This window comes from Balearica regulorum, chromosome 10 (assembly GCF_011004875.1).
Source record: "Balearica regulorum gibbericeps isolate bBalReg1 chromosome 10, bBalReg1.pri, whole genome shotgun sequence".
Lineage (NCBI taxonomy): Eukaryota > Metazoa > Chordata > Aves > Gruiformes > Gruidae > Balearica > Balearica regulorum.
In genome coordinates, this window is record NC_046193.1 from 10,492,976 (window position 1) to 10,513,302 (window position 20,327).

At 34.4% G+C, this 20,327-nt stretch overlaps 1 protein-coding gene across 2 annotated transcripts in view; it reads right to left on the bottom strand.

Annotated features, from left to right (window-relative positions):
• Positions 1–20,327, bottom strand: part of DNAH12 (dynein axonemal heavy chain 12) — a 70,655-nt gene that overhangs the window by 40,627 nt on the left and 9,701 nt on the right. For both annotated transcript variants that reach the window (XM_075762029.1, XM_075762028.1), the window contains exons 9-30: positions 19,000–19,188; positions 17,864–18,014; positions 17,652–17,743; positions 17,207–17,385; positions 16,283–16,418; positions 15,312–15,437; positions 13,510–13,644; positions 12,367–12,560; positions 11,226–11,466; positions 10,462–10,647; positions 9,920–10,120; positions 8,602–8,796; positions 8,376–8,497; positions 7,960–8,242; positions 6,438–6,557; positions 5,889–6,045; positions 5,487–5,659; positions 3,835–3,987; positions 3,185–3,424; positions 1,769–2,014; positions 1,387–1,506; positions 542–651 (exon numbers count right to left, since the gene is read on the bottom strand). In XM_075762029.1, coding sequence (XP_075618144.1) covers positions 542–651; positions 1,387–1,506; positions 1,769–2,014; positions 3,185–3,424; positions 3,835–3,987; positions 5,487–5,659; positions 5,889–6,045; positions 6,438–6,557; positions 7,960–8,242; positions 8,376–8,497; positions 8,602–8,796; positions 9,920–10,120; positions 10,462–10,647; positions 11,226–11,466; positions 12,367–12,560; positions 13,510–13,644; positions 15,312–15,437; positions 16,283–16,418; positions 17,207–17,385; positions 17,652–17,743; positions 17,864–18,014; positions 19,000–19,188 — 3,749 coding nt within the window. The remainder of the gene's footprint in view (positions 1–541; positions 652–1,386; positions 1,507–1,768; positions 2,015–3,184; positions 3,425–3,834; positions 3,988–5,486; positions 5,660–5,888; positions 6,046–6,437; positions 6,558–7,959; positions 8,243–8,375; positions 8,498–8,601; positions 8,797–9,919; positions 10,121–10,461; positions 10,648–11,225; positions 11,467–12,366; positions 12,561–13,509; positions 13,645–15,311; positions 15,438–16,282; positions 16,419–17,206; positions 17,386–17,651; positions 17,744–17,863; positions 18,015–18,999; positions 19,189–20,327) is intronic.

Sequence of the window (20,327 nt, forward strand, 5' to 3'; positions counted from 1 at the left end):
AAACAGTAGCAAGGTGTACTACACACACACACAAAAATTTTCAAACTGTCTTCACTCACATTTCAAAATTACTTTTTAGTCACCCAGCAGAGGGATGTGACTATAACAGTGTCACGCTGAAAAGATTAATTAATGAGCTGAATATTAACAATCATAAGACTAACGTCATATGGTAAATATTTTCTCCACACAGTTGCTATTCAGTAATAAAAGCTAGGAATAAAATTGCAGAGATCTGATAATGGATATTTTAATACAGGCAAACTTTTCCAGTCCTAAGTCTTCACTGTACTGATATCTATACCTAAAATCATTACACAGGTGAGGCTACTTCCAATATCACGTCGTACAATTCCCCAGACATGCATTTACAAGAATTTTGGTACATGTATAAGCAGTCAGTATTGGTGACCAACTGTTCCAATACAAATAGAAACATTTTGCTACCCTTAAGACCTTTTATATTTTATATAAATAACTACTACGGTATAAGTCAAAATTACAAGAAATGCTGCTTGTGAAACAGCAATGAGAATCTTACCCATGTCTAACAATCATCATTTCATACGTCTGTATCATTTTCTCTATAAAAGCTTTTACAGGTTGGACATTATGTCCAATGCAACATTCGCTGGCACATTCCAGAAAATCCTAAAATCAAAACAGATCATAATCTTCTCATCGCTACAATTTAAGTTACTGTCTCGGACTACAGTAGAACAGTTTATGCTTATCAAGAAGGGTTTCAAATTAATTAATAACTGAAATACTATTACTCAGAATATAGCAAACATCCCTGGAAAAAAAAGAAAATCACTTCTGTACTTAACATGCAGGATTTCAGTACAACTTTTAACTTGAGGAGAAGACACATCACCATCAGAAAACCAAGAGTGTGCTTTGGAACAATGCACTTTTAACAAGACCCTAGTGTTTACTGGAAATTTTTAAAAAGTTAATCCATTTTGTCTTTTCCAACATGCTTGTCTTCTTTCCCAACCATCCTCCTACGAAGGAGCTATGCTGTAATTGTTGCTATAAACAAAAGAAAATACAAACACAAAGCTTAATCTCACTTAATTATGTCCAAAAATTAGGAAAGAAATCAGCAAAAGACCCTAAAATTTGGTAAATCTGCAGATCAATTTCCAATCTATAAGATGCCTCACACAACCCTTCTGGATATAAGGAAACTCAGATGTGGATTATACTCAGTACCAAAGAAAATTCTTGTATCTGTTCTAAATTTCATTGCAAACATTCAGTCATTTTTCTTATCTTGCAATAACTCACAAATAACTGTATTAGTTACATTTGGTTAAAACCAAAACAACACAAAACAACGCACAATGATTACAACCAAGGAAAAGCTACAAGTGTACTTACGCTGTAGTCTGCATCAGGAGGCTTGATTCCAGGAAATAAATCACTAGTTATACCCATGAACAGAGGTATATCATGCGCCAAAAATTTGGGCTCGTTCACATCCTTAATTGATCTAAGAAGCTAGAGGAAACACATTTTACTGTTCTTATTAAAAACACAGAATAAATTGTTCATCAATCAAAATAATCTAACATGTAAGCACTGGAATTTCCATGCATAGCACTGGAAAGCACAGCATCTATTTTATTATCTTTGTTTCACAAATAGGGAAACTAAAGGCATGTGGATCAGCAATGTGACAAGACGTGATGGAACTGCCTTCAGAACTCAGAACTGCGTGCACCTATAGAATTCCTTAAGAATTATTCCCTCAGGAACTCACCAATATATCCTCATCTTCCGTGGGAAATTTCAATTTTAGGTTCCCAGCAGCCACCAACACAGCTTTAACTGCTCGCATACCGTAGTCATAGTGATACTGAGAGGAAAGCTGTTCTGAACACAGCCTGTAGGTCATTACTATCTTCACTGACAGTGACTTAGCATTCAAAAATCCATATGAATACAGCGAAATTTCTGCTATCAGAGCATAGTTAGGAACCATCATGGCTACTGTTCGGAAAAGAACCTGAAATACATACCAAAAGAAATATCTTTAAATAATTAATTGAGGAATTAAAGTAACTCAGAACTTTTGCAGATGATAGATCAGTATTCATCCCATCACAGCATTTCTAACTGAAAATAGCAACAGCATTTTAAATGAAGTACTGATTAATATGATTAGGTAAGGTGTGGATCATTTAAAACAGACTGGAAAGCAGTGGCCTGCAGAACATTTGAGAGCCAATGAAATAGAAGAATTATCAATGTTTGCAGCTTGTGACTCACTAGGAAGCTAATGTGAGCGAGCTGCCATCAAGATTGATCTCAGTGCAATGCAGAAAAGACACCGTCTCTCCCAGCTCTTTTCCTTCATCACTGTCTCAAGAATGCAGTTTGCTGCTTACAACACAGCAGTAAGCAAAGGAAGGTGTTGTGCAGGGCAGGTAAGAGAATGCACCTCCTTTCTTTAAGTACTCTGCAGATGGTATACCCTTCATGCTGCAGTAACTCTGCTTTAAGTTAGCCTTCACCATGTAGAACCCACTGAGGAGACTTGCTCTGGCCCAGTAGCTCTGTGCCACGTTGAGTCTTAAGGAGTTCCAAAAGGCTCCAGATGACTTTGCTGAAGTCAAGCCTCCTCAATGAAACAGCTAATCTAGTCAAAACAACCATCTCAAAGATTTTATTTAATCAGGTAATCTACACAAATTTATTACATGTATTAAGTGCAGTTCACTAACATCTCTTCTAAATAAGACTACAATAAATGAAATGTAAAAATACTTTCTCAAAGCATTTTTTCCAACATACCCCTCCATCTTAAAAAAAGTTAGCATCCAAATCTTATAATCTACCCACGGCCTGACACTTCCAGTTTTTTTGCTACAGCATGGCAGCCTTTGGCCTGGAAAAATAATCATGAAGAACACTAATAGACAGAAACAAACAAAAAAATATTTCAAATTCCTTCAAAAAGAACAAAGTACTTAGAGGGAAAAAAAAAAGGAAAAAAAGAAAAAAAAGAAAAATAAAAAGAAAGAAAAAGAAAGAGGCTTTGTATATGTAAATTGTATAACAAGTATATGTTTATATTCCAGGTGATACAGTCTGAATTAATAACAGCAATACATGTGTCCCTCATTTTCTTTGAAAAATTCATTCTTAAGCAAAAGTATGTATTTTATTATCTTACCTTCAGATTATCTGGAAGTTCAGAACGTCCTGCATAACCTGGATTCATAGTAATAGCTACAAAACAGTTGGGGTTAAGCTTCAGTTCTGTTCCTTCAAAAATAAACGTTTCTAGCTTTGTCTGTATGGCTCTCTGGATGCAAAGGATTTGCTGTGCCACAACAGACAGTACTTCCAGTTCAATGCGATTGAATTCATCAAAACATGCCCACGCACCTGATGAAGCCAAACCCTTGAAAAACTGCAAATGAATAGCAATAATATCACTAAGGGAATCTTAGAAGATTCAAAAGAAACTAAGAGTATCATGTTGGAAGTTTAATTACATGAAAGAGACAATTATGGTAATAATATCTAAGCCTGTTTAGAGCAAAGATCAGTGATGTACTGAAGAACAGAGTCTTTTCTTGGTTCTAAAGAAAGCTAAATCAGAAGATCCTGATCCTGTGAACTCTTGTTTGTGTCATGTTTTAATTACCAACTTTATAGGATTTCGTAAAGCACAGAAAACTAAACATATGTAGAGACCAGTATATAGTGCGAAAGGGTAGCAGACCACAGATACCACATTGATTTAAGTGTTTTTGCAAAATAGGGACCCTACAATTTTCATCCTAAAAAAAATACAAAATACCTTTATTTTCTATTTACCTTTCCCATTGCCAGGTAATCGAGGCCATCAGAGCAGTTGAAGACAACACACTGAACAGCAAGAGCTTTAGCCAAATCTTTGGTGGTCTCTGTTTTACCTGTCCCTGCTGGACCCTCTGGGGCACCACCAAGGTTTAAATAAAAGGCTCCAATCTAAGAAACAGAAATAGTTTATGGAAATGATTAGGATTTCATTCATATCAAATTATTCTGAATGAAAATTCAATTGCACTACAAAATTAAATTGCACTACAGAGTTTCATACAGTCATTGTATCTAACATAAAAGGTATGGTTAGACTACTTAAATCTAATAATTAAAAAGAATCTGAAATTTACTTACAGCTTGGAAATATATACAAGAGAATTGAATTTTGACCCTAACAGAGACTTTAGTTTTACTATCCTTGTGACCATGGCTAGTTACTCAAACTTTATTGGACCCAGTTCTTGCTTAGATACACCTTTCAAATTAAATTTTATGCAATTACTTAGTTGCTATTCTTTTCTATCTCTGTTCCTCCTTTAATATATTTTCCCCTCTTTTCTTTTTCTTTCCCACACTGTCCCCCCTTGCTGCATGTGTATTCCATTGACCATTCCATATTCTCTCCCATATCCTATTGAAGTAGGAGGAAAATCTGACAAAAAAAAAGTTGCAGACTCTAAACAAAAACTCAGATGTATTTAGCTTCCAATCCACAGTTACAGGGCCACAGCTATATTGACAAGCACTGGGAATACTTTGCCTTGGTGGGCAAAAGACAAGACTTCCGTTTGCCAGAGTACCAGGATTCCAACTGCTTTGCTCCGAGATTCAAGGTCTGTGAGCTTAAAAAAGAAACAGACTACCAGCTGCATCGCCCTCTCACACTAATCTACCTTGATGTTTTGACAAATAGGTACCAAGCATCAGCTAGAACCATACCATAAAAATTGAAGCTACAAAGAGGGCAAAAAAATGTCTTCAGATGCATCAGTCAGGTCTTTTCAGAGCTTTTCTTTCTTAAACTGTACAGAGTTTGTATGTTTCATGCTCCACAGCATGAAAATTACCATCTTATAACAGGAGGAGGATGGGTGCATAGTAAAACTTGAAACCATACTCCAGCCAAGTAAACTGCAGTAAATGATAGTCAGAAAAGCCATATCTGAGATTACTTTGATAACTTTCAGTTGTCATGTTAGTTGAGGATAGACCAGCACAATAATAAACACTTCTAACAAAAGCAGGGATACTAAAAGGTCACCAAACTGTTCTACTAGTCTTAGGAACAACATGATCACAAGTGGATCCTTCTCCACTTTATCTGGCAACCACAGGACATCAGAAAAGGATTTTCTGTTCTCATAATCTAGACAGCAATAAAAATATTGGGTGTTTTTTCTGTTTGTATTTTAAAAAAACACATCCACAACAGAACAATCCACTAATGTTTCAGTCACATCAGTGGGCTGTCCAGATTTGTTGTTATAAGTCAATTTCACATTCAATATTCTATAGAAATTACAATCTTTGAAAACTGTGTTTTAACAGAAATACCAGAGTCTGACAGCAACTGTAAGCCCTAAAAGTATAGCTGGAATGAACAGTGTAAGAAATACTATACTACAGTAAATACAGTATTTAGTAGCATTGGTGGAAGATCATACCAAGGTGCGGTAACACCTGTCTGTAAGAGGAGTGATGACAAGGCGTGGTGAGTTTCCAAGGTATTCATAGGCATATTTTACATTGCAATTAATGATGCAGACACGAACGTTCTCAAATTCCCAATAATATCGTAGTTGTGCAAGCCACTGAAAGTCTGTTTCACTCTGCACGCCTGATAAACGCAGAATTGAAAGCAACAATAAAAGACATTTTAGATAACTGGATTTTCTATTAGATTTAAATTTAAAACTGCTTTGAAATTATAAATGCTGATGCTCACATCCAAATGCTCACATATGTGTCTTAATACTGCTGTAGTTTAGGGACCAAAATCAGATTGGTTAACTATTTTTAATTGACTATGTATTAATACACATGTGAAGGAAAAAAAAGATAATCACTACTTTCAATCATTTCCATGAGGACATCTCTAGCATGAACATCAATAGTAACCAAGGCACCCAGAGTAGTCCTTGTTTGCTTTGACAGTTTTCCTCTTACCAGCTCTACAATATCATTAAGTTGAAGCTGAAGTGTATCATAATAATCCTTTAAACCCTAGGAGAAAAAAGGTAATTATAAAACTGATTATACAACAGTTTCAAGTGTTCCAGACTTCTTCAAGTTGATGAAATATCTTAATGGAGATTGCTTATTAAGCCATTCTTTTATATTATCATGTTTTTGCATCAACTTCTCTCTCTTTCTCAGTTATGCATTTATGTTGCAAAGCTACACTTTAATCTATGCTTGCTCTAAACAAGAACATTCAAGTACCTGAATCAAAGGTATAAATCACTGTACATAAATTAATGCATATGAAACTCATATGCTGATCCTTTTTCAAATTTTATTTTGATTGTGGAAAAATATTTGATTAAGTGAAATACATTAGCTGAAATCAAAAATTAATAAAGATTTAAAAAAAAAGATTATGCATTACAAAGTACCTCTGGTCCACTGCAAAGAACTTCATGTACCTCACTAGTCCAGAACATTTGAGACACACACAATACTACTTGTCCAGGCCACTCCAGAACCCATCTTTTTCTCTCAGTCTCCAGATATGCCTGAGAGTTAAATATAGTATACAAATACAGTGTCAGTTCATATATATATCATAATGTCATACAGAAGCATATAATGTGATCCTGTTACTATTCTTTGCTAAAAAATAATATTTTCCTGTTTTCAAAATCCAAATGAACTTTTAAATGTTCTTTTCCCCTTAGATTTGCAATTTGGTATCAAATAATTTTAAAGATTCTTGCAATTATCTTTCCATGTGATATAAATACAATTTGCTAACTTCATACAAAGAAACATTTTCTGGCTAATGACTTTCTTTTAGGAGGGAGCATACATATTACAAGTGTTATATTTCTAACTTGTAATTAAATAAAACAACCTGAATAATTTATTTACACTAGGTAATATATCCTATAAACACAGTATTGCTGCCAAGTTTTCAAAAGAATTTATATCCAGTGTTACAGGAAAATCCCATCATGCTTATTCAAACTAAACTCTTACTTATCTCACTGGCCTATGAATACAAGTTGTTGAGGGATATTAGTTGTTTAATATAAATAAATATGTTTTCATTGGAATAAATTACTTTAGAATATAATAGAGTGTGATTTGTGCTGTATGCTTGGCTTTACTTAGCATGAGTAGCTAGATTTGCTGAAGCCGTTAGGCCACAATAGAGGTATTTTTCTCAGTAATTTTCCTAGTAGTTTTCCTAACAGCTAGGACAGTGCTGTGTTTGTCTTTTAGTATGGGAAAGTATTCTGATATCACACTAATGTCTCGGTAGTGTTTTTCCAAGTCCGGGACTCTTCAGTTCTCCATGTTCCACCAGCAAGGGCAGGTGTACAAGGAGTGTAAACCAGAAGATAAGGAGGCTCCAACCTTCGGGGAAAACTGTGGAAACTGCAAGTCAACAAGATAAGAGCCTGCCTGCCTAGACACAGAAGAAGAGTCCAATTAGATGTTAGAAGGCCTCAGACCAAAAATCACTATTGGACTAAAGGACGTGTGGACAGCACACAAAGGTCGTGTGAGGAGCAGGTGTATGGGACCCAAGGGTATAACTGCCCCAGGATTTTTTTGTTCTGGGTCCCTCTCTTTGGAGACACCCAGCCCGGGCTGATCCTGCTCCTGCACCTTTCAATTAAATTAATTATTTTACAAAATCTGACACCTGAGACTCTGCTGCAGGAAACCTAGGGTTGAGACCGAAGAAGGAAGAAGTGCGCCCAAGAATAAGTGTGTGTGCGACACCATGAATGGTGTGTGAATGCTCGGGCAGCAGCTACTCCTTTAACACAAGTCACGTTAACTTGGTCCTGGCCCCATAACTTCATCAACTCTTGTGTTCAGGAAGAATTTTCGGAAGCCAAGAGACAGCCTTAAAATAAAGAAAGGTCCCTTTGTGCCACAGTTATTAAATTATTACAAAACTCATACCATTCTTGATCTAGAAATAACATCTTGTATACTCTTCAACATAATATCTTCTACTTGAATTAACCACTTCTCCACTGCGCCTCGAGCTTCAGAAGTAGAAATGGTTGAAATCAGTTCTACACGCTCGCCTTCAGAACTATACATTGCTTTAATATCCAAATTGGGAAGAAAATGTAGCTTAGCAATGCCTTCAAAACACTTCTTCAAGTGAGGCTGAACTCTGAGAGGATCCTTAGTCTCCGACAGGATCTCCAACATTTCATCATTAGACAAGAAAAAGAAGCTAAAAAAAATTTAGGAAAAAGAAAAAAGCCAACTGTATTATCAAGCTACTTTAAAGGCTGACAAAAATATACATTCACAACAAAATATACATTCAGAATCTTTGTTTTTTAAATAGCCAAAACTCATCATACCGAGGAAAGAAGAGACGTTTTTTCTCAAGATAAGCATTAAGCCCTTTCAGGATTTTGTCAAGAAGCTCATTACAGTTCTGAAGCTTCTCCAATAATCCTATCAAGGATGTAGCAACAAGAACCTGCAACAATGAACACGTGCAAACCGCAAGTTACAAATAAGTTATTTCAGACCATAAAAGTTATTCAAATAATGTTTCCTTTTAGTACTGCATATTTTCCTTACCTTTGGGTCTCTGGCACAATGCTTCATAATATCGCTCCAGTATCTGTCCACAGACTGAAAGAGACGCCCCTCTTCTGGCATCTGTTGCATAATATCCTCAGAAGAGAAAATGGGTTCCAAATAAAGCCACTGTGCTTGCACTTTCAGCCATTCATCAATAATCTCCTGAATTTGAATTAAGCGATTTTCCCATTCCTTAATAAATATTTAAAGAAAGTCACCTTAATATTTACAAATAATGTTAGCAAGAATAAATACAGAAAAGGTAGGCACTGTGGTACTCTAGTTCCCAAGGAGAAAGTAAAAATCTCTAGCAGTAAACAAAAGAAAAGAAAAATATTTAGGAGTATTTAGGTTCTTCCACATATACTGATGGCTAAAGGAATTCAGGAAGTTTAACTTACCTGGAAATGACTTTTCCAAACTGCAATTATCACTTTAGTGCTATTATCTTTTAACAACTTAATGGTTAAGTACTACCTGGGAGGCTATCACTGACTAATTCTGTTTCATCTCCCCACAGCAAGGAGCTCTTGGTTTGCAGCTGAATTGCAGCAGGGACACAAGAACTCCAGAAAGGCCGCACTAGATCACAGGAGGGATCCAGCCATCCCTGTATCCAGTCCCTAAAGTGGACAATAGCAGATACTTCTGGAAGAGGCTGCAGAGGCTGCCTGTAAAGGGTAAATACTACCTATGTTCACTGAGCCTGCTTGAACCTGAAGATTTCCTACATAAATCAACAAAGAACTAGAGACGGTAACCGCAAAGCCATTTCACCAGCTTCTCTCCTGTCAATAGTCATGGTGTTAGCACCACAAAGACTACTCTAGCCCTGAAAATACAAAAGCACATGTAAAGTCATCCCATCATTGTTCTGAGGTCTGATTAAAAAACTTCTCCCAGCCCTCAAGAAGTTTCCTTGCCCAGACAAAAACACTATATTTCAAAATTTGCATCCAAAACTCAAGGATTAAATCACTAAATGTTCTTATTAACAATGATAAAACATATTTTCCAGTTATTAAGAAACAAGGTTAAAGTGTTAAATCACTAACAGAACTAATGCTTTTACAAAATATGTGAAAAAATAATCACGTTCCCTTGGTTGCACTTGAATCTGAATGGAAGAGATAATTCCAACAGAGAAATAATATAAGTAGGACTTACACGAACTCAAAAGAATCTTGCTGAAAAATCAATGAAAACATTTCATTAACAAAGTCAAACAGTAAAGCTGTAATACAATTAGCATACTCTTACATTATCATTATCCTGCAAATAAAAATGTTTCTTTTTTAAAAAGTACTCATTGTACCCTGATTTCTTTGTCAAATGGTTTAATGAAAGGTGATCCTCTCATTGTCTGAGTTTTCGTAATCTGATCATCGAGAACAGCTTGAATCTCATCCACCGCAGACAGAATATGAATACCAGTCTCACGATACACACTTGTATTGAAGGAAGTTGAACCCCAAGTTTCCATCATGGTATACATTGCTTTCTCTAAGGAAAATTCCTACAGTTTAAAAAGAAAATAGTTTTAGTCACTGCATTATTTTTTTCCAGCTCACTAATTCAATATATAAGCCTATCTAGCTGACTAAGCTATTTTGCTCTAACAGCATAAATTAACTTATTATTTTTCTTAGTATATCATTTTCTAGTGCACAGAAAGAAGTACACTTGGGAAATACTAATGATGTAACACAAATGTTTACACACTCACTGTTACCATCTAATGGACCAAAATCTCTTTTGTTGCATAAGAGCAAAGACAAAAATCTAGTAAGCCATAAAAGCCATCAATCACTAAGAGACCTGATGTTGTATTTGTCACTATCAAATATCTATGCTTACCTTGCTTGCACCTACACTTATAGCTTCAAACTCTTCCAAATAAGGGGCTAGATTCTGCTTTAAAACTTTTCTCAGAGTAGTTCCAGAGTCTGGTGTTAAATCATAGCCTACTATACTTGACATCTGCTGCCAATGACGAGTTCTCATGCCGGGGTTACAAAAGATAGTCACAGTGGGAATATTCTCCTAATTGAGGAAAAACATTTATAAGGTAAAAATTGTGATGTGCATTATCTCTTAACTTTTTAATCATCTTTGATGTGCATTTAAAATTCTGCTGCAGTAGCTGATGACAAGAAAATCTTTTCTGAAAAGTGCAGATGGATCCATTCAGTTATCCATTCCACTTCTAAATAATTGTAGTAAATTACTGAAGAAGAAATATAAAACTAGTAAGCACAGTGTTAGCAGAAAAGAGAAAGGAACAACTTTTCAGCTATGTTATGTTAAATTGCACTGCCATTAACATAACATACAGTCCCATTTCAAAATTCCCAACTGCATCCTTAAATGTTTCTTTGCATCAAAAAACTACTTTTCTCCTGCATGTGTCCACTGTTTAACAATTCCCATTCCTAAAATGGCAAAGATATCCAAAATTCTATTTTATTAAAATCAATGGGACAGTACAATCTGGAAACAGAGATTCAGAGCTCTCTCTCTGTAATAAGAGTCTCTGACACTGCATCATCTACCTATATTGAGTGCTGAATTTAGCATTTGTGCCTAAGCATCAAATATTAATATCCCTCACCTTCTCTTACCTTAAAGTCTTTAATCTGCTCCAGAACTGAAGAACACATTGTAAGAGTTGGATTTGCCTTTGTTTCTTCTTCTGTTTTCTCTTCTACAGCTCTGTGTTGTGATGTCTTTTTCCAGTCCTGTTGAATTTTCTTCTGCTTTTGTTGGAAGAGTCTTGACACTTTGTATATCTCTCTAAAAAACTCATCAACCTCAGCTTCCATGTTTTCCCCATTTAGTTCCAAAAAGGTACCATCCATCCATCTGAGAAAAAAAGTTAGAAAACAGAATAACAAACATAGTCCACAAATAATTAACACTTTGTTTTGCAACACAAACAAGATGTAGAATAATAGTTACTTAAGTCAGGGCAAAGCTCTTGTTTCCAATTATTGTCATTCTATGCAATATTCTAATGCACATTTAAAGGTGGTTTGATCACACTCTTCTGTGTATTTGTGTAATTCTCTCAAGTCAGTCACATACTGAAACCAAGTAACTGCATGGATTGAGAAATATTAAGTTAAGCTCTGGACAGAGATCAACATATGACATCAAAATATACTAGGCCTTTGGATTTTCAAAAAAATTGCATACTTTCTAGCCACATCACATTATAACTTCCAAAGAGTGCAGGAACTCGTAAACAATGTCACTTAACTTAGACTCAGACATGCTACAGTTTTTGTGATAGGATCTAGCCACCAGATAGCAATGTCATCATTTGAGCACACCTTCCAGGCATTTTGGACAGCCGTTAGGTTAAAAATGGTTTTTATTACATACAGATTATGAGCTTTATAATTGAACTTCTTCCTTTTCTGGTGTACAAAATGGCTCATAACTAACCAACCTTTTTCTTCCTAATACATTTCTCCCAGAGTTTGTCTTATTATAGGCTTTACCAGCATGACTAATACAGTTAGAACACATGAGATATACTCCTTTGCATTACATTAAAAAAACCAAAAACAAACTGACACTTTTTGTAGCTGAATTAAAAATAACAACCCTGATATGTAAGCCACATACTATTATACTTGGATTGCTAACAAGAAATTAATGTTTATAAGAAAACAAATCCATATTCCACATCTGACATGAACAAAACCAGCATGAGTGTTTTTCCTGCTCTCCCTCATTTAGCTTCAAGAGCTGAATCACCTTTTTTCTGTTCGTTGCCATTTCAGTATAAGATGAAAGAGTTTCTGATATGGTTCAATCTCAACTTTTAAGTTGTTGAGGAGTGGGAAGTCACTCAGTTTCCATTCGAGCAGAGTCTCTTCTTTATTAATAAGAGCTACTGTTTCATCAGCCTCCTGTATGCGTTTCTGTAACATTCTCAGGTCAGCCACATACTGAAATAAAATAATTGTATGTCTTGAGAGAGAAGTTATGCTCTGAACAGCTAAAGTAAGATATTGAAATATAATAAGCTTTTGTATTAATTAAAATTTTAGAAAACATGAGTTAAAAACTCTTCTTCTTACCCTTGAGTAGATAAACTGTGAAGAACCAAGATTAACACTAAGAAAAATAAAGTTGGTTTCATCATTACTGAATTTAACAGTATAAAACCATTTTCAAAATGTTTGAGCTTTAAAATTCACTGTTCCAGGAGGCAGGCACACATGGTTTTATGTACCTGACATATCATAAGGACAACTGGGATTTATTAGCTTAGGATTTCTGTTTTGTGCTTTGAAGTGTTTTGATTTTAAAAAACAAAATTACTAAGCACAATTGTGATATCCCCCAATTAAAGCACAAGACATGCTCTGGTGATTATAAAATGCTTATAGAAAGTTGCAAAGTTTTGGAGCCAGCAGTCTGCTCTTCGTTAGCAGAAAAATGAAGTTTTGAGGTTCGTAGAAAAAAAGTAAATCAAATTGCTACTAATCACTCTTTCTAACCTACTTTTTTCTTTAGTTCCTCAGTATATCAAAAACAGGGAATGAAATTCTGATCCCAGAATTGCATGCTTCATATAAACCAGAGTAAAAACATCATTCACTTTATACATCTGTAATATCTTAGTCCTTGCTGGGATTACCTTTCAGCTAATTTAAGCACAACTTCATAGTAAACTTTCCTTTAAGTCAAATGTTACTGCTGATGTAATGCAAAAAGGGGGAGGGGGATGGGGTCATTTTATGAGTTTGTGCATTGTGGCAAGAGGATAAAAAATGTTTATATTCACATTTGTTAAAATAACTGATTACTTTTAATTCTAAGTTTCTTCCATGACCTCTGTGTATTAAACATTCAAAACATTTCTACTCATTTTATACTAAATGTTAATCAGACCTGTTGCATGCAATCCAGTTCTGAGTATTCTTCGAATTCTGTCACAGAACGTGTCAGCTTGTCCAATTCCACCATCAGTTTCTCACACTTATGTATTAGTTCTTGCTCTCTTTTACATTTAGACTGTTCAATCAGCTACAAAACAATTGATTGTTTTTTAATGGTAAAAAAGCAATGCAAAAGTGGTTGTAAGTCATATATAGTACCATCTAAATTAAATATTTAGCACAAACAAACAGAAAATAAACAATACAGATGTTATTATCCATACAATAATTGAAATTTCTTCATGAGTTGCTTTCTATATGTTCCATTTAAGTGTGTGCAACCTCTGTATGTTAACATTGAACCTTAATCTCAATAATCATAGCAGTTATGACTGCCTTAAAGCCTCCTTCAGCAATCAGACAAAATATAGGAAAGTATTACAGAAAATAACAGAGAGATTCTCATCTTTCGCATTTGGAGTTTTATTGCCAAAAGAGGACATCTACAGCCAATGCTATCCCACATATATCTACTGCTGTAAAAGGCAGAAATTCTAGCATGTAAGGCCACTGTAAAGCACAGGTCTGCACACAGAAGGGTTATTTTTACAGTACCAAACAAGAACCGAGGCAGAGGAGATCTCCTAAGACAAGGATACCTACTGCCATGCAAAAATTGTGAAGCAGCAATCAGAACTTCTCCAAAGAAGGAACCAGTCTTTTCCTACTGCATTAGAAAAAGAATGGACTCATATCTGAGAGTATAAAATGCAAATATGCAGACTTATAAAAACTGGATGTAAAACTATTCTTGTCCTCAAGCTCTAGCACAATGCAAGTCGCTAGACAGTCAGCTACTGAGAGATGGACTCCTGAGGGACTCTAAAGATAGATTGCATACTACCATTTTCATTAAAAAGAATTTGAACAAGCATCATGGACTCTTTGTGCAGAAGTAGAAAATTAATTTCACTAATGTATTTTGGGGGATTAATAGAATCATAACATGCAAATAAAATATTTTACAGACATAGCAGTCTCACAAGCTGGGTATGTTTTAAGTCAGGGGCATGTTTACTACCCTTGGACATACTCCTTAGTATTTAAGTAAGACTTCATGAAAGAGAAATCCTCAACTGTGATATTTAAAAGATACTGATATTTTAATTTTAAAAAATGTTAATTGTTAATTCTTAAACATTTCTAGAAGAAATTATTAAATCTACACTAAATTACTATAGAGAGGCAATAGAACACCAAAAGGCTTGACTTACTGTATCATAGCCGGAGAGAAAGAATTCTAGCACGATGAATACAGACAAGTGGAAGAAAAGAAAGTAATCTACAGCCCTCAGAGAAAATTAGATGTTGTGTATTTTCTATTAATGATTGCTACCTAAAAACCCACAATTCCCACTGTTCTTTTATTGACAGACAAAACATTGTTTTAACTAACCGACTTCCTGTCCAGAGCACTAACTCTTAATAAGGGCCTGGCAGTTACATTTTCAGTACTAGTCAACTGCAGTATAGTGAATTTTCACCTTCCTATCAATTTCCTAGTACTGACCACAAGCACATTAAGATAAGAAGACTTGCTCAAGGTTTTAAGTTACAGTGACAATTTTTAAATTACTCCACAAAAGCCCTCTGTTGATATAAAAATCTGGAAATACGTTATTTACGCATTTCTAAATTAGTATGGTTCACATTATATGTGCAGATACTTTTAGCGTGCTGAAGAAATAAATAGCTTGAGTAAAGTGAAAAGTCTAACAAGCCAAAATATACCATGAACTAAGAAAATGCTCTTACACCATCATGTTCATCAAAAATAGGGTTAATCTTCTTTGGCCATAATAGAACTGTTGCATTCAGTTCAATGTCTTCAGGAGCAAATAAAAAAACATCCAAGAAGTAATTCATTTGCCGAGAGCACTCCTATCAAAAGAGATTTCACAAAACTTTAGTTATCATAGGTCTGTTTAAAATATAGGGTAGGACAATATTATCTACAAAGATAAAAATAGAAGTATACATTTCATAGACTTCTCAGAATTCAGAGTTACTTCAGCCAATTGAATACACATATTCAAAATACATAGAAAAAGTTATTCAAATACCTGCCCCGTTTGTGAGCTTATTTCTCTAAATATGACTCCTGTGGCCTTTAAATCTACATGCAAAAATCCTAATATTATTAAAAAATATAAATTCTGCAGAATAAATGTGCATTATGTTTACAGACTTATTACCATAACAGAAAACCTGATACACATCACCATAACATATAGCAAAGAGCTTTTTATTCAGTAATGGTTTTGGGTGACCTACACTGTACACAATTTTTCAGTTGTGTTCTCTGAGCACACACAAAGTATTACTGTTAATGCAACATCATCCATATTCTGCTCAAATAGGAAATTGCTTCTTTTGTGTTCAAAGTCATGACTGTTTTTACACATAAAATTCTCTTTCTACTTGTGTGTTACATTTTCACAAATAGCTTTTTAAGCATCCCTGAAGTAAGTCTCTAGGTACAAACAATAAACTGAGTGTCTTACAATCTGCTGTGATTTATTAAAAGTTGCATTTCCTCACTGACATGCATGCAGAGCACATGGGAATGGGGAATAAGGCAGGCAGGCATACGGCAAAGAATGAGCTGGACAGTTCATTCATACATGCATGATCAGACAAAAGCCTCTGTACTCCAGAATGAATTCTGTATTTGTATAGGTCACCATGTTTAGCAAAAGGTTAAGAATTAAAGGATAGTCATTTACCTTGATCCTTAACAACAGGTCCTGAATACCTTTGGTTTTGACTTTCTTTATGTAAGCTATTGTTTCCACCATTTCCTCTGTTGTTTCAGGAACTTTTAATGCACGTTCCTTAATTGCTTCAAATTCCCTGCATATGCTGTAAATGTAGTTAACATAAAATATCAAAAATTTAAGATTTTAGTTTAACTGGCTTCAAGCTCAGCTTTAATAGAATTAAAAGTTCAAATTACTTAAGTATTACCCCTGCACAAACTCCATTACTTTATGAAACTAAATGGGGAATATAACCAAGTCAGTCTAGAAAAATACTGTTTATTAACTTGCAATAATTGATTTTTTGGATTTTGGGGTATTCTTTTACAATAAATGCTTCAATTACTTTTGGTAAGTACATGAACCGAAGTACAGTATCATCAGCATACACACAAACACTTTCCTAGTAAATATTTTGTCATTTTGGTAATGTGGAATCAGTATAAAACTTGACTATAATTGTTCATTTTAAGCAAACAATTTAATATGACCTCACTCATGATTTAATCCATACCTGCAAATTAACCTTTAGAATTGATCAGTGTCATTATCTATCATTATCTATCAAAACCTAGAGGTATCTGTCATGTAATAAGAGAATCTGGCTAGTCTTTCCTTTGACAGTGCAGTAGCACTGTATTTCACACTTAAAAAGCCAGAACAGTAATAAAGTCCTTTGATCTTTTAGCTCCTCCGTTATCTAAGTCTATTAGTAAGTTCCCCTACTAGTTTTTGAGTCTACATCAGAGGAAAAAATAGATCAGCTGGTGCAACTTGCATGAGCTCATTAGTTAGCCAAAAGTCTTCAATGAACAGGAGTTTGGTACATTTGCATTTCTTCTACTATGCATTTAACACATATAGCATTCACAAGCAGAAAATTCTACTTACTTTTCATTTTCCTCTCTGTAATTTGCAACTATTCTGTCCATTAAGGTTTTTGCAAAGGTGTTTGCGTTACTAGCCAAACCTTGCTTTAAGTCATCACAATTCAAAGAGATCATACGGAAATGAGCCACCTCTGGTAAACCCAAGATTTCCTTCTTGAGGGTGAAAAATTCGTCTATGAACTTCAGAAAAACATCAGATTTTACACTTCAAAGCTGTTATTTAAATACTTGGCTACATGAATAAGAATTACACATTGAAGAAAATAAATAATATTTTTCTATTTACCATAGACGTTTAGGGCAAAAACCACTTATGTTGTAGATTTGTAGGTAGTGAACATCATATTTTTTAACTAAAGGCTAAGCACCCATTATCCTCTGTTCTCTTTTTATTATTGCTGTATGTATAGTAAAACTTACATATAAAATGTAGAATTAAAACTTACAGCAGTATATTCATCAAAACTGTGTTCTTCTGCTTCAAATCTTTCTATTCGTGCCTGTGCAGTTCCATCTATAAGCCAGCCAAACCTTTCAACTACAATTCAATAATATTATATTAATATTATAATATTATCTATTATAATGTTATTATAATGCATAAGGTACTTATTTCAAAGAAGTAAAACAGTTATTTAAATACTCTTCTATCACTCACCATAGTTTTCAAAATATTCCTTTGGACCTTCTAAGTTGTCTCTGATCGATTTTTTCAGTGTAGATGTGGCCCATCCTATGACATGATTAGGAAGCTCAGTGTCCAGAGTTGTAGTGCCTCCCATTAGCCAAGAACGTACCGTCTGGACGTTCTAATAGAAGTGCAAGTTCTGATTATTTAAATTTAAAAAAGCAATGCAATATATATATATTAAAAGTAAGTTGCAATCTGCAGAAGACACTGTATCAGAAAAGTATGTAAAATGGACAAAGAATAATTATCCCGTCTTTCATAAAAATAAATTCTATCCTATGTGCAAACACACAAAACTAAACCCAAGACACTTCTCTGAAAGTATCGCGATTAAAGGCCAATACTAAGTCAACAGAGATACAGCTAAAGCCCCCAGAAAGGCTGTCTTCTGTGGAGTCACAGAGCAGTTCTTAAGACATAAATCTTTAGATATTGTATATATTAGTTGTTAAGGATTTGAGGCTTTTCTTTTTCTTAGAAAGAAAAGGAAAATCAATTCTAATTTTCCTTGTCTTTCTCTAGGGATCTTAATTATTAACGTAAGTTTATTGTAAATCATCACACATATAACTAAGGTGCTAATTTTATTTCTATGCAAAATGTTAGTTCAAAGTAAACACTGCAAAACTACTTGATTTTCCATGTTAAAAATAAACACATAAATAAATTAGAATATGAGGTTATTTATACTTAAAGCACTCAGATGGTTTTTTAAACATGCCAAAGAAGAAAACAAAAAAGTTATCTTTTAGCTAGTTTTCTTTCCTGAGTAGGTTTTCAGCCTGACTTCTATTTAATGAACAAACAGACAATTAATTTGTAGACATACATACAGATTTGCAGATTAAATCAGCAGACTAAAACAATCAGTAGCAGGTGTACCCATTTTTTTAAGAACAAGGAATAACAAAATGAGTTTCAGAGCCTGGACTTCCACCGGGCATCAAGATTCATGATGTTACCTGCAGAATGCTTATGGAAAATAAATACCTCAGGATGCATTCTTCTTCTCATTACCACGGTAGTCAGAGTCCTAAATAACTAATATTTTCATGTACAGAGCAACTTAGCAGTTACATATTTAAATAAAGATAAAAGCACACCTGGAGAGTCTGTCCTACACGATTTACTATAAAGAGAATTGCTTCTTCTAGGTCTTGGAAGCTTGGATAAAACTCCATTTTCTTTTCATCAAGAATCAATTCCATCTTAAATAAAGGTAGAGAATTTCGGTCTTCAGGATCAAAAAGTTTCACAAAAGCTGCAACTGTTCTTCTCAATAACTCTTTCAGCTAGGTAATAACACATATCACTTAATTAGTTGAAAGAACAGAAAGTCCCATCCCACTTTCCCTTTATTCAGTAGGCCAGGATTTCCATTCATTTTAGTACTTTTGGCCTGATTCATGGATAACTGAAGTAGTGTCAATTTTTCTAATGAGTTCAGTAGGCATTAATCCTGACCCTTCAAGGATGTAAACTAATGAACAAGTAAACAAATACTTCAGTAAAGTCCATGCATTTATTTCTGCTACAAAAGTAAGTCTATTACTAATACATGCTTTAAGTATAAATGAAATATCTGGAATACATTTTCCTGACTTTTTGGTTTTTAATCAAATATGATAATGATTTGATTAGACTATTGTTCTGTTATTTTTCTACAATGTAAATAAAGGTTTAATCCTAAAAACGACTGCCTTCTCAAACTGCTGAACACATATATTCCCACAGAATATTATATTCTTAAATAGAACAATGTAAAGAACAGATGTTTTAAGCTAATTGGAAATTAAAGGATTTTTAATTTTCACTAAACTAAGAACTTTGAAAAACAATTCACTCAGTCTGAAATCAGTGATTTCATTTGAACGTTCTTGTTTTATTATTATTAGGAAATAAAACAATTGGAAGTTCCTAAAACAAACAAAAAAACACCCAACCCGAGAAACACATCATGTAACTTCCACCTTGATATAAATAATCAGGGAAAAAAAAAAAAAACTCGCAAAGGATTGTGGTATTTTCCACAGAAAAAAGTTGCGTTTGGAAATTTTGCAGAACCGTAGCCCCTTGCACACATGTTGGCAGAGCTGGACTCTCAATCTCTTTGGTAGATATGCTTGCTTTCAAGGGAGAGGGACCAGGTTTTGTTCATTTTGCTAATATATGACATGTAATTGTAGTTCCAAGATTGGTGATAGGAAGGGTCCTGAGAACACTGAGATATTTCCTTCTTTAAGCTAATGACATTCTACTTGGTAGAATTAATGAATTTTCTGCATCTAAAAAACTATAAGAAAAAGTAGACTAGATTACATATTTATTTTAAATAAGGGAAGTTAAAAATATTTAACACTTTGAATACTTTACTGGATTATGTGCAACAGATGGCTAACAATGATTAATTAAACAGGCCCCATATCATATA